We start from the raw sequence: 15,170 nt of genomic DNA, 5'->3' as shown, positions 1-15,170 counted from the left end.
CCAGCCATGGCTATATCTATATATAGGGTGTGGCCTCCCAAACGCACCCCTTAAAATCTACCTAATTATTTTAACACCTGATTCTAATTATCACTTTTAGTTTAACTGATAAAAACAGGGTTTCACTTACTTTTGCACATTCCTTGACTCTTAATTACTCATTGTTTATCTAATTCATACATCATTTATTTTTTCAAAAGACCTGGAATTGATTAATATAAATCCTATTGGATATTAAGAAGGCTATCATGGAAAAACTATGTATTTTCATAATTATAATTGGGGTTCACAAACTTTTTCTTGCCAAGATATGTATGTATATCTTTATATAGCCATTCATGTACATAGCACTTCCTGCATACATGGTTGGCATTATATAAAAATATATCTAAGATTTTTTTTAAAATATTTATAAAAATGTGCTTCATAAAAATGTGTAAAACTTACAAATTATACCTTTTTTTGCTGCAGGAGGAAGTATTGAACCTGGCTTGAAAATCACTGAACTAGTCCAACTTGGTCGATTGTGTTATTGACTGTTTACATTTAGAAAGATTACTTGAAAAAGTCTTATCCCCTTTCTCAGATAGTATTGTCCACTCTCATACTGTATACCCATTGTAGTACAGATTGAGCGACAAAGGAAATGAAGAACAATTTTAGTATCCTCTTTTAGTACTGTAACACCAGAAGTACAAGCGTAAATAGAGGAAAGTAACATTTATTTCCAATCTCTATACCCATTCTTTGTACCCATTGCCTACTTCTGTCACAGGATCAAAACTAATATGTATATAAACCTTCCATAGCCCCACACCTCACAGTAGCCAATTTATCAATAATATACCTTTTATCCAAACATTACAGGAGAGGAATATAGAAACAAAATGAAATGAATGGAAAGAAGACCAATATTCAACTGTAATATTACTGAAATAAAATATTGATGATAATCTATTATTCTCAAAATGTATTGATCTCTTTTCAGACACTCATAGGAAATTCAAATGCTGACAGTGTTGTGCACTACAAACTTCAAAATCACATCAGAGCAAGATTCTTTCGTTTTGCTCCATTGGAATGGAATCGGAATGGCAGGATAGGAATGAGAATAGAAATATATGGATGCACATACAGTAAGTATTGAATTGAAATGACCGAAAATGCAGATTCTTATAAAATTCATATAGTAAGTCTGTCAATGCATAAACAAATATAATATTTTAAAATTACAAAGTGTTATTTTATATTTTTGGTAGAGATGTCCATCTGACCCTGTGTTTTTGTTCCAATTTTTGGCGAATATGGGGATAATATTGGTTTGATGAAGAAAATCATAATGTAATCTGGTAATATTTTTGCTTCTTATTTCAATTTTTATGTCACTTATGATCTATTTAGCAAACATAATAATAAATAATAATGTTAAAAAATACATACATATATGCTAGTGTTGACAAGGCGTTACCTGCGTGAAACATACGTCGGCAGTTAATTACGTCATCAGTGAGCACACACGTACTGTAGCACTGACTTAAAGAAATTAAAACTAAATAAAGTTATAAATACATTTATCATTGCAGAGAGATAGATCCTCACTGAGGAAGGCAATATGCTGGCAACAGGGAATTAGCCAGTCAGGAGGTGCTGTGTTTTGCTCTCTAGATTCTGAGCACCTTTCACATTGTACATTTAACAATCTATTCAATTGAATTGGCATATACAGTGCGCTGCTAGGCTGGTTTCTAACAGATCTTAAATACTGCAGGTACTTACCTTGTACGAATAGCTCATTTCATGGGATATGTAGCAGACTTTCAGTGGGTACTGCAGTCTTCAAGTTACAAATCTGGAAACCATAGATACATGCTGCTGAAGTTGATTTAAAAGGGAATGTACAGAATGCCTGTGCAGTAAGTCACAGACAAATAATGATTATTAATGTGGCCGCCTTTCCCTATGCCTAAGGGAACTACGTGGGCAACTACACGTGCTGCTGCACCTGTCTGCTCACAGGAGGGCTAAGCCTCCGCCTCTGGGAGCCTGGGGTGAGCTCTCTCCCTCTCTCTCTGCATGCAGCGCCTCCACCTATGAAGGATCCCAGTTTTGACAGGATAACCCCTCACAGGAACCAAAACACAGTAATGAGTAATACACCATACATATGTATATAACTAAGCTTTACTGTACACACACTAAACACAGATATCACACTACAGTATATGACCCTACACATGATGGTTCCCCCAAAGTACTGAAGGTGCTGTAAAACCAATAACCTCTGGTGTCCTGTCCCAGAAATCCCACCCAAATGTGAGGTAGTGCTACCCCCTGTAAATGTAGGTGCACATTGGGTACCTGCCTGGGTACTCCAGAACCCAGGTGCTGCTTGGCATGATGGGTTGGAATGGGTCCCACATAGCGGGGCCTCATACACAAATCCCCTCTCTCCTAAAGTGTCCTGATCCTCCTAGCAGTATGAGCTCCAGCCAGAGGTCTCAAACACTATCACAGAATACTGCGGCCTGGTCCCAGGTTTCAGAGTGCCGTGTGGCTGTCCGTCCATCAGCACAGAGCTAACAATAAGGAGAAGAGTCCCTCTCTGGGGCCTTCCCTACAACACTCTGCTACTATGGCTCAGGGCCTAACTGAGGCCTAGGGGCAGTATATAGACCTAGCTCAGGAAGCATGCTCCCTGGACATTACCTTCTGTCTTGCTGCCTCTCTCCGACTGAGCCCGCTTGCTCCATGTCCCAGAGGATATCCTGCTCCTTTTAGGCTGCTTCAAATCCATTGGACGGGACAGCCCACATGATCTCCCTCCCCCCGAGGATTCTGGGACTCGTAGGCCCACTTCAGGCTATGCGGAACCAGTTAAAGTTGGCCGCACGCTATTCACCGCAAATCCTTCTGGGAATTGTATTCTCTATGGGCTTTTGAAGCCATTTAAAGATGGCCTCTGCTCCGATCGCAACTGTGTAGGCGCGGCAGTCCGAAATGGCCACCACTACCTCTCCCCACTAACGCAGAGCTCCTGATGGCAACCCAGCATCTCCCCCCTCATTGGAGGTAAGGAGGAGGACTCTGCTACATTAATTTAATTCAAATCGTCTATGTCATATCACAGAGAAGCATTTCAGTAAATAAATTTAAATTTACTACTGCTCTCTATAGGAAAGCCCTGCTTGGTATACATTGATATTAAATAGTTTATAAATGCAGAAAGATACATTTCTGCTACATTAGTACAGTATGAGTGTTTGGCTGCAAGAAAGTTGATACTGTTGCAATCAAAGCACTATCAGTAAATTCTCTGTACTTTCATTAGTATAGCGGCTGAGACATTGCTATCCTGCAGAGCACATATATACTGCCATATACAAGCAGTGTGTGGCAGTAGATTAGCACCCTAAGAGGTCAAACAGTTATCAGCCAGTTACCTACACTTAATACTCCTACAGTTATACCTACCTCTCAGTGATCAATCTATGCGTTGTACTTTTATTATATGTGGCATCATCATGGCCGGTACAAGGGTTTTTGGAGCCTAAGGCAAACCTTCAATTTGGCACCCCCCCCCCCCCCACACACACAATTAACTTTCAGATTTGTTTCTTCTTCTATATAGCTGAAAAATATAAATGTTATACCTAATAGATTTTAGCTAACATTCATATACTGTACACTCCCCCTCTTTCCCTGTCATTCTTTTCCCACCCTCTCTCGCTGTCACTCCTCCTTTTCTCCCTATCACTCTGCCATTCTCTCCCTATCATTTCCCCCTTTCTTTCTATCATTCTCGTTAACCCTCTCTCACTGTCATTCCCACCTCCCCCCTCTTTTCTTATCATTCACCTCCCCCCTCTGTCTCTGTTACCCTGACACACACACACACACAAGGGACAGCCACGCAAGACAACACACACAGCAGGAAAAAGCAAAACACACAGTGACACAGACACACCCTCACCTCTCTCTGATCCACGCTTTACTCCTCTGCTTGGCCCCGCCCAAGGCTCCTTACACCTCTTCCTGATTGGCTGCTGCTGGGTAATTTAACCAATCAGGATGAAGGAAACTACCCAGCTCTCTCCCTGCTCAAGGAACAAAAACCCTGCAGTGTTAGAAATCATCCACCACCCAAATTCTGCTGCTCTAGGTGCCCACCTAGTTGGCCTGATGGTTGAACTGGCCCTGGACATAATGCACCACAACATTGCCTGTAGCTCCCTATTTTTAAACTAAATAATACAAGTTAAGTAATGAGCTATATCCCCAAATCTACCTGGTACCTGAGAGTTTTGCCATCTCTAGGGATTTCTTTCTCTTCCTTTTGTTTTTGAATACTATGAAAGCTTGAATAATATACCCCACTAACGAGGAAAATATATGTGCCAACATGCAAATGAGGCCTAGCATGGCAAGTAAGGCCTCAATTCACAAATATGGAACACATCAAAAAACAGTGGCCCTCATTTTCCAGAGTCTTGAATGTCCCTGGGCTTGACAGTGTTCAGGACGAAGGCATGAAGGCAGCAGGTGCTAAGAATCCCTAGAAAATTCCGAACTACCGGACTCTCTTCAGAGAAGCAGGACAGCAAGAACTGGAAGATGAACTTGAGAATATTAAATGGGATATTGTTGGCTTTAGTGAAGTTAGAAGAGGAAGGCCTAATTGAGCTCAAAAGTGGACACATATTCTATTCCAGAGGTATAGATAATGAAAGAATCTATGGAATAGGCTTCAACGTTAACAAGAGATGGAGAAACAACATAGTGGAGTAAGATAATTCATTGTAAAGAGCAGCCCTAATGTCATTCAGTTGACAAAGAGATACAGGCTTCATATGATCAAAGTGCATGCTCCAACATCAAGTCACGCAGACAATAAAGTGGAAGATTTTTATAAAGATACTTACTAATCGGCTACAACAAACCCTGGACTTCGGCCAGCCTAGCAAACAAGCGGGATTTCACAGTGTATACAACACAATGGACCACATTAAAGTCATGCAAGAAGTGATTCCTGAATTAATTAATATGATCTACCACTCATTTTAGGAGTCATAGATTCTGAAAAAGCATTTGATTTAGTCTACAGATAAGTGGTCCTAGATGCATTAAGAAGACAACATTTTGAAGAGGCGCACATTAATATTATAAAGAATATTTATGAGAATGCCAAATCAACAATTTGATTATATGAAGTTACAAGCAAGATAACGATGAGCAAGGGAGTGCGGCATGGAGACAACATGTGGCCATACCTTTTTACTGCAATGCTTGAAGATTTGTTCAAGACAAGTTCAATTGGGAAGAAAAAGTAATCAAAATCAACATTAAATATTTGAGTCACATATGATTTTCAGATTACATTGTTTTTTTTTTGCCACAAGTCCAGAAGAACCCCAGCAACAAATTGGAGAACTCACAGAAGTAAGAAAGAATGTTAGCCTCCGTATGAATCTCAGCAAGACCAAAGTGATGTTTAACAAATGTGCCAAGTCTGCAAAGATTTAAATTAATGAAATTGAACAAGTTGAAGGCTGTCTACCTTGGCTGGTGTAACGAGTGCTCACCAAAAAGAGGACAGGACCCCAGGGCTGAGGAGGGGATGTTGGAATACTCTGACAAACAACCACGCAACCGCGTCTGGATTGCAGAGTCATAGTCGTGTAGCTGGGTCAGTGTTGAAGAGGTCAGAATAGTCGTAATACTCGCCGTGGTCTGGGGTTGGAGAAGTCAGATGGTCGTAGTGCGAAGCCGCTGTCCAGGAGTAGAGAGGTCAGAATGGACATTGTGCATAGCTGAGGTCCAGGGGTCAGAGAAAGTAGAGGTCCGGGTACAAGCTAAGGTCAAAGGTACAAGAGATGAAAGCAGAATGCACAGAGCAACAGCAGGGCACCAGGATGCTAGTGGCAAGTTCTAGAAACATAAACACAAGTTTATGCTCAGCCAATTTGCCTAGGGGCTGGCTGAGCATATAAAGCACAAAGAGCCAATGGGAAGGCTGCAGGCAGTGAGTCATCACACATAGACTGTGTACTGATTGGCAGGGGCGGAGTGTATCCCAGCTGTGGAGTAATGAAGGAAATTAGCATTAACCCCTCAAGTGTTTCTGGTCATGCGACGCTGACCTTTAGTGAGACAGGAGCATCCTCTGTTGCATCACGGGAGTGCGGGGGAGGAGCCTAGGTCCGGTGCCGGCAGGAGTACTGCGGTGCTCACGCAAAGTGCACACGTGAGGGGCATCACCCAATGCGTCATGGGAAGCGTCACGGGGCGGGACCAAGGACCAATCCTCACAGCTGGCAAATAACAATTAATGGTAGCGTTGTGAATTAAATCAATTGGAGAATGAAGATGGTAGGGAGCACATTTGGGAGGAAAAAGACAATATTTTAAGGGAACCTTCCATTGTTCCTCAAGAAGAACATTTTCGACCAGTGTACCATATTATTCCCATGCTCACGTATGGATGTGAAACTTGGACTCTAAATGTGAAGATAATCCAGAAGCTTCAGACAACACAAAGAAGTATGGAGAGATTTATGTTAGGTATTACCAGAAGAGACAGGAAAAAGAATGAATGGGTTTGAAAACCAAACAAAAGGCTGTGTAGAATTAAGCTTCAAACCCTTACTCTGCTATTGCAATGTATTATGGGTAAAAGTTCATGTTGTCCCTATTCTCTCATGTTGCTACTCAAAATAAACGTAGTCTCTGGCAGATTGATCTCCCAAAACAAGGGTGACATGTCGTTTCTTTCACAGCTGTGACATAATCACAAGGGTGAAGAAATTAAAATGGCGGTGGACTGGATATATCGCAAGAAGAAATTGTCATTGGTGGACAAAGATGATACTCGACTGGATTCCAATAGAAATTAAAAGACGAAAACCAAAAGAAAGATGGAAGGATAATATCAGAAAATGTGTTGGAGCAACATGGAGAAGAGAGGCTTCCAACCGCAGTATCGTTGGGGAGACCATCATCCCACAGTGGATTAAGAAAGGCTGAATGATGATGACATATATATATATATATATATATATACATATACATATATATACCAAAAGACTAGTAGCGCCGTTTTTAATCCCAGGAAGAAGAAGGAAGGACGAGAGGCCATGCTGAAACGGGGATGTCCTATACTTAATATTGGACTTACTGAGGAGAGATTCTCTGAGCTCTCGTGGGGCTGAGCTCCCCTAGGAATTTAGCACGAGAGGCCGTGCTGAAGCGGGGACGTCTGCTCCATACCATGGACTAACAGATAAGCGAAACCCTTTATTGAAATGTACAGAGTCTTTATGTTCAGTCATAACAGTACCTGTTTGAGGTGGTAATCATCTTAGCTGTCCATCCGGATAATAAGGGTTAAATCTTTATGTGTAGTTAGTCACCTAAGAGGAGTAGAAGTTTATTTTATGATTTCGTTTTTACTTAAAGGGACGGTGGGATTGTTAGTATATTATTTATCCCTGTAAATAAACCCCATTTATAGAAATAATACGTTTCCTGCCTTGGGCCTGTAATGTAGTGCACACGTGTGCGCTACCGTGCACGCATCAATTATAATTGGCTGATTAAACCTTACCTTCTATACTTCCGACAAATATGTTTCCAGAGTTTGCAGCGTGTGTTGTTGCACGGTTTTGTGCCGTTATTCATGTCTTTAAAATCGTTTAACAACGATTTTAAAGACATGAATAATGGCACAAAACCGTGCAACAACACACGCTGCAAACTCTGCAAACATATTTGCCAGGATCCCACAGCCAGTCACAACCATAGAACATTCAATGTTAAAGGATCATACAGCTGCACATCCACGAATATAGTGTATATGATTCAATGCAACAAATGTGACCAACGTTGCTACTTTGGGGAAACCAGCCAAAAATTACAAGGAAGAATGAATATGCACAGACACTCTATACTCCATCACGAAGAAGGAAGATACTGCTCACCTGTGGGACATCACTTCTCACAACCAGATCATTCCATAAATGATTTAAAAATCAAAATCCTCAATGGAATGTTTAAAAGCACCCAAGAACGGAAAACATTTGAGCTCAGAATGATAAGACTCTTTGACACCAAAACCAAGAGACTTAATGTGGACATGGGTTTTCTCACACCCTACCAAAATTGTCTGTAATTATCCTGCTTGCCTCTATTCTTATCCACACTTTCTCTCCCCCCCCCCCCCCACCAGCATCCCTTCCCCTCCCCACTTTTCTTTGACACTGTCCCTTGGCTTCAAACACTTAACACCCGACCTTATCTACAGTAAATATCTGTTTATGTTTTTTTCTCTACACTGTTTTAGCATTGATTCCTGTGTAAATCAGTATTGCTGACCTGAAGAAGAGAGGAGAACTCTCGAAAGCTTGTCCTATGACATAAATTGTTAGTCCAATAAAAAAGGTATCACCTAATACTGAAGAACTCATTTATTCTGCACTATCGCAACTGGACTAACACGGCTACTTTCTGCTTTATATATATATATATATATATATATATATATATATATTAGACAGAAGAAGAAAGCGCACAACCCATAGCGTAAAAACATACAAATAGTTTAATAAAAATATATTGAGAGGGAAACAAGCTCACTCACAAACATAGAAAGTTATTAGGCATGTATGAATATATTATCACCACCACGGGAACAGCACGGCAAGATCTCCTGTAGCATCAGATGAAACAAACGCCGCCTGCTCATGTCCAAAGGTCTCAGACCTCATGGATGGTGTTGAAACTTGAAATCTTTGGAGTCCTGGGTTGTCAGTCTTTCCACACCAGACCGGCTATCAACCGTGCCAATTCTGGGGCTGTGTGCAGCAGGGCTGGAAGCTGCTTCCGATCCTTGTTGATGACGTAGTGTCGGCGCTGCTTCCTGACGCGTTTCGTCAGACACACTGACTTTTTCAAAGGATATTGGAACAACAACAGAGACAAAAGTATATATACCCAGAAAAGTGGGTGGTGGATAACAATTAATCAATCACAAAGCTCCCCCAATTAAAACTAAAAGGGCAATAACTTAAATACTCACATATCAGCTGTTAGAGCTATAGAAAAAAGAAAACAAATGTTAGTATTGCGAAAAACAAAAAGGGAAAGAATTTAACCTTTAATTTAAATAGCTTTAATGGGTTCCCCCCCCCCCCCATCGCAGATTATACTGTGGGTGCGGAGAAACATACGGTGTTACTATAGGTGTGGTGCGTTACCTGTCGGCTCACAGGAGGGCTGAGCTTCCGCCACGGGGAACCTGGGGCACTATATACTAGGGGTAACCACTTACTCAATTCAGCACCTCCACCTGCGATGGCTCCCACCAGAGGGGGAGTGGTTCCTCGCAGGACAATCACAATAATCACATACACGGTGAGGTATAATAACTAATACTATTTACTTAGGAACATAAGATAACACATATCATGACAATACCAGGAGACACTTACCACTGCGTCGCGCAGGACGCTTTACCAACACCAACACCAGGTGGTCCCACCCAGTGTCCATAGAGTCCCACCCAATGTCCCGCACTCTTGCAGAGAGAAGCAATGAGTGACTGCGCAGTCCCAATTACACTAAGGGCCCGTTGGTGCACTTATGACTGTATAATACCTGCCGAGCACTCTGGTGCTCGTGTCAGCAACACTTCACAAAGGGTCAGACGTGCGATGAATCTGTCTGATCCCAACCTTGAGTTATTCTCTGTGGCCCCGACTTGAGCCCGAACTCCTTAACTGGAACCGCAGCGTCCGCTGAGTCCCTACCTAACACTATAACAACATGACACACACTGTACTATAGGCCGTCCCTATAGCGCAGGATCCTTAGGTGGCTTAATGAAAACTCCTAGGGCCTGCGGGGTGCCTATCCTATTCAGGTAGGTCCCTGCACCCACCCTACTCGTAACACGGGCCCTGGGCCATGGCTCCCCGGATTGGTTACTGCTATGAACCCCCCAGTTGCCTCATACTACGCGCAACGCGGACCTGGGCTATGGCTCCCCAGACTGGTTACCGCTATGAACCCTCCCAGTTGCCTCACGCCACTTGCAACACGGACCCTGGGCTATGGCTCCCCGGACTGTTTACCGCTATGAACCCCCCAGTTGTCTCACGTCGCTTACCTCACTTAATTCCTGCAGAAACGCCCTGCAGACTAACACTCAGCCCACTTGTCCCTTTCTATTCCCCAGCTCTAACTACAACAAGTGATAGGGTCCCTAACCTGAGGCTATCCCTGGCAACACTCACTAACCTGGAGGGGAATCAGGGCTAACTTGGACCTTAGGGCCGCTGGCCTAGTGCAGGGAGTCCCTGACTCCTGCACCCTACCTCCTTCCCTGGGCTGCTCCTGACTCTGACTCTCCAACGTGCTGCAAGCCCGCAAAATGTATCCTTTGCTTCTCCTAGAGATCCTGCAGCCTTTTTGGCTCCTATGAGGCACCTGGTGCCTACCTCGCTATGCTCCATGGGAATTGTAGTCCCATAGAGCCTATCTGGGCATTGGGGCCGCGTGCGCACTTGCCCTGCGCATGCGCGAGTATATAGGGGCCGCCTCAACATTTCCCTGCTTTTCCCTACACTCGCGCGACTCCTTCCTGACTCCGGTACCCTACCTGCGCATGCGCGTTCACTGCGCATGCGCGAGTGACTCCTCAATGACGGCGCCCTCACCGCCCGGCTCCGAGAGCGCCAGGATCCCCGTGACGCGCGTACGGCCCCAGCAACCGGCCGCACGCGTCCCCGGCAACCCCCGAGCCGGGACCTGACCGCCCTCACCCCTGCAATCGCCGGACGGAGCCGCCATTGGACGCGGTGGCCCCCGCGATTGGCAGCTAGGTGAGGGGGGTGCTGACCGGCTGGGGAGACCAGGTTATATCCTCCCCCTGGTGAAAAACCCAACGCCCTCGCTTGGGGGAACGACCCTACTCGGCACAAGTTTACACAATGAAAAATTGCATGGCATAACCGGTACACTTATCAGGTCGACTGTAACATCCCTGAAACATGACACATTACACTCCATAAAACCCGAGGCCAGCTGAGTATCAGCTGCTTGCTGAGACCATTCGTGGGGTGCCCCTAACTGATCAGATGGGGGTACCTCATTTTTGCATCCGTGAGCCTCCCCTAGGTGTATCTCTCAGAGAGCACACTCTGGGATAACAGTCACTGGGTCAGTACTACTTCCTCCCCCTGGTGGAAGGAATAGCACAGTGTCTTTCAAACTGGCCTTCACCCGGTCATCCACGGCCTGGAAGGGGCAGGCCAGGTGGCTAGGACCTTTCCCGTGGTCCACTACTTGGCGGATGCGCCGCTTCTTTTTGGGCTCAAAGGAGGCAACTTCTACTAGATCTTTTGCCACACATTCCTTGTCCCTAACAACGTGCGCAGCTTCCACTGAGAAGCGAGAATTGGACACTGTCTCTTTACTCAAAGTCTCTGCTTCACCTGGCAGGGGGTAAAGGGTACCTTACCCCTGCGGTGACTCCCGGTGGCCAACAGGTCCTCGGGGACGCTGTCAGTTCCCACCTCGTCTGTCTTGGGGCCTGTCCACAACACTTTTGGAGCAGTCCACTCACTGTCTTGAAACTCTGGAGCGTAGGATCCCAGTACTGGGACCATATGGGTTGGAGCGCACGGGCTCATACTCCGTTCAGGAGCCGTAACTCTGGCCTTTTTCACGGCCACCTCCATCGGAGCCTGTGGGGAGCAAGGGGGTTCCTTACCACTCTGCTGGTTTGCGATGGGTTTCTCTTCATCTGGAACGATAGGCGGTGGGTACTGGTCCACTCGCACTGCAGGACAGCTATCTTCTAAGGGGGACACCTCCGCCAGGACGCGATGTCGAGTGGAGCCATTCGCTCTGGTGTCCAGACTTAAGAAGCTATCGTGCTCCGCTGTCACCTGGAGGCTCGCACTCAACACCCCTGGGGCAGTCAACTCACCCTTGTCGTCGTCAACAGGTACTGATCCCAAGCCTGGGACCGAAGGTACCTCTGTAGGCCAGACTGGCCGTTGTAGGGCACACGGGCCCATATCAGGATTCACTGCCACTGAGGTAGTTGGCTTGATGACTTCACTAGAGTGGTCCGCCGGCAGGCGCATCACACGAGTGGTTGGTCGCTGAAATCACTAAGAGAAGATGGGGGTACAGGCACCTTACCCTGTGATTCCGCTTTCTCCTCTGTATCATCGCTGGGGTGGTTCGCCGGTAGGCGCATCGCCACCGATGTGTCATTCAGATCCATAGCTAGCTGGACAGGTGATTCCTGCTCGGGAACCGGATCTAGAATGTTCATGAGGGCACACGGGCCCCCCACAACCTCCACAGCAGGTTGTTGGTCGCAGGAAGCACTAAGTAACTTCTCTCTGAAGACAGACTTAACTTCAGCACAACTCATGGTAATATAGAGGTCAGGCTTCTCCTCCTCCTCCTCTAAAGATATCACAATCGGATCCTCCGAAATTTCTATGAGAGGGGTAGATAGGGTAGCTATACTGACCGGCTCATTGTCCTCTGCTGGTTCTACAGGCTGGGGCATAATAGGCTTCAATAACCGGGCCCTGCAACCGTCACATCAATGCCTCTCTAGAACAGTCACAGGTGGTACAGCAACATCGTATATACTGCTTTCCTTCCACCTCGGTTGGCTCGAAGCCTAGCGGGAACTGGGATAGATCGGCTCCATGGACACAGGCTTCTTGCAGGCAGGTGCACAGTAGTGCAAGGGCATCCACTCCTGGCACGTGCCAGGGCACATACACATTAGGGTGTATCCACTGACTATCTCTGTTTCCTGCTCGGAAAGAAAATAATCCATGTCTACAACTGTGCCTTCCTCCTCCTCCTTGTGAACAAAAGTGTCTGAGGGTTGCTCGAAACTCTCGCTCCCCCTGGTGGACTCTAGAGGGGCAACACACTCTTTCAAGGAGTGATTCTGGCTCTGCACTGTGTCACTCAGTTGGCGGGGGTGGGGCTTAGGTTTTCCCGCCAGTCCCGGATGGTTTTCTGCAACCTTTTTCTGAGCAGCCTGGCAGTCAGAAGCACGTGTGTCATTTTGAGTTGGCGGGAGCCACCATTTTAGGTGGGACTCACTGTTAGTATTCCCTGCTGCAGGAGCCTCCATTTTGACTACAGTCCTGTTAACTACACTGCAGCTTTTTGCATAGATCATGAGACAGTCCCCTGCGGAGGACTCGGGTAGGGTTAATACATGGGGAACAGTCTCTAGGCATATGTCACACGTTGGGAACATGAGATAGGTAATCCCCCGGCCGTCAGTATCCAGCTTATAGTCTATCACCCGGGCGGTGGCCAATTCCGGGCAAGTTCTTACTTGTGCGCGCATTGTGGATAAGGCCGTATCATTGGATAATCCCGCCACTACAAACACGCTTAGAACAGAAATGCCCGGGCGCTACCTGTGAATTGTTCAAAGGAGGATAAGGGTGTAATAAGTAAAAAACCTTGATGGTAGACAAGGTTTTCCCTCTGGTTCTTTTCCTCCTGTGACTCTAAAGACCCCAAAGTAGGATATACCCAGGATCCTTCGAAAGTAAGCAAAAAGAGAGAAGGGGATGGGGGAGAAGTTGTGGAGTAAAAAATAAAAAATATAATGCAATCTGATTCGGGTGTGTGAGACTCTGAAAAGTGGATGGTGTGGATCTAAAATAACATAAACACTCACACGGCCTTGTGCAAATGCTTGCGCATCAAGGTATCTTTTGCATCCTCGCTTCTTTTCCTTGTAGATTCAGTCTCCGATTCACGTCAGGGCTATTCTTTTCTTGATGTGATGTCTCTCGTCTGTTATGTTCCTCTCCTTTTTCTTGCGTGTGGTGTCCCCCTCAGAAGAAATACATGGGGATGTGAACAGAAAAATAACAAAATGATACAAACAGGAATTAGCACAAGTTGGTAAAAATCAAAATACAGAATTAATAAAACACTCACACGGGCATGTGTGGGTGCACTCAGGGGGGAAGGTATCTTGACCTCCAACTTGACCTCCAACTGCAAACACGCGCCTTGGTGATAATTGCCGCGCTAAGGCCCAGTCATTGACGTCTTGCTGTGACGGCACCAACATGATGAAAAATATGAATGGCAATTTGAAAAAAATGAAACAGGGCACCCCAGGTCGATCTCAGCAGCGCCTCCAAATGTAACGGGTTTCCCCCCCCCCAATCGCAGATTATACTGTGGGTGTGGAGAAACATACGGTGTTACCATAGGTGTGGTGCGTTACCTGTCGGCTCACAGGAGGGCTGAGCTTCCGCCACGGGGAACCTGGGGCACTTTATACTAGGGGTAACCACTTACTCAATTCAGCGCCTCCACCTGCGATGGCTCCCACCAGAGGGGGAGTGGTTCCTCGCAGGACAATCACAATAATCACATACACGGTGAGGTATAATAACTAATACTATTTACTTAGGAACATAAGATAACACATATCATGACAATACCAACATAACCGGTGTCCCTCTCTAGAGGAGAAACTTACCACTGCATCGCGCAGGACGCTTTACCAACACCAGATGGTCCCACCCAGTGTCCATAGAGTCCCACCCAATGTCCCGCACTCTTGAAGAGAGAAGCAATGGGTGACTGCGCAGTCCCAATTACACTAAGGGCCCGTTGGTGCACTTATGACTGTATAATACCTGCCGAGCACTCCGGTGCTCGGGTCAGCAACAACTCCGGTGCTCGGGTCAGCAACACTTCACAAAGGGTCAGACGTGCGATGAATCTGTCTGATCCCAACCTTGAGTTATTCTCTGTGGCCCCGACTTGAGCCTGAACTCCTTAACTGGAACCGCAGCGTCCGCTGAGTCCCTACCTAACACTATAACAACATGACACACACTGTACCATAGGCCGTCCCTATAGCACAGCATCCCTAGGTGGCTTAAGGAAAACTCCTAGGGCCTGCGGGGTGCCTATCCTATGCAGGTAGGTCCCTGCACCCACCCTACTCGTAACACAGGCCCTGGGCCATGGCTCCCCGGATTGGTTACCGCTATGAACCCCCCAGTTGCCTCATACTACGCGCAACGCGGACCTGGGCTATGGCTCCCCGGACTGGTTACCGCTATGAACCCTCCCAGTTGCCTCACGCCACTTGCAAC

The 15,170-nt window shown here is 45.9% G+C and overlaps 1 protein-coding gene across 1 annotated transcript in view; it reads left to right on the top strand.

Moving 5' to 3' along the window:
* The window catches only part of CNTNAP4 (contactin associated protein family member 4), a 580,041-nt gene that overhangs the window by 247,722 nt on the left and 317,149 nt on the right, over positions 1–15,170 (top strand). Inside the window, exon 4 of the mRNA XM_075599587.1 lies at positions 989–1,136. Within this exon, the coding sequence (XP_075455702.1) occupies positions 989–1,136 (148 nt within the window). The remainder of the gene's footprint in view (positions 1–988; positions 1,137–15,170) is intronic.

The sequence above is a fragment of the Ascaphus truei genome, chromosome 1 (genome assembly GCF_040206685.1).
Source record: "Ascaphus truei isolate aAscTru1 chromosome 1, aAscTru1.hap1, whole genome shotgun sequence".
Taxonomy (NCBI): domain Eukaryota; kingdom Metazoa; phylum Chordata; class Amphibia; order Anura; family Ascaphidae; genus Ascaphus; species Ascaphus truei.
This window is presented reverse-complemented; position numbering and strand designations above follow the sequence as displayed.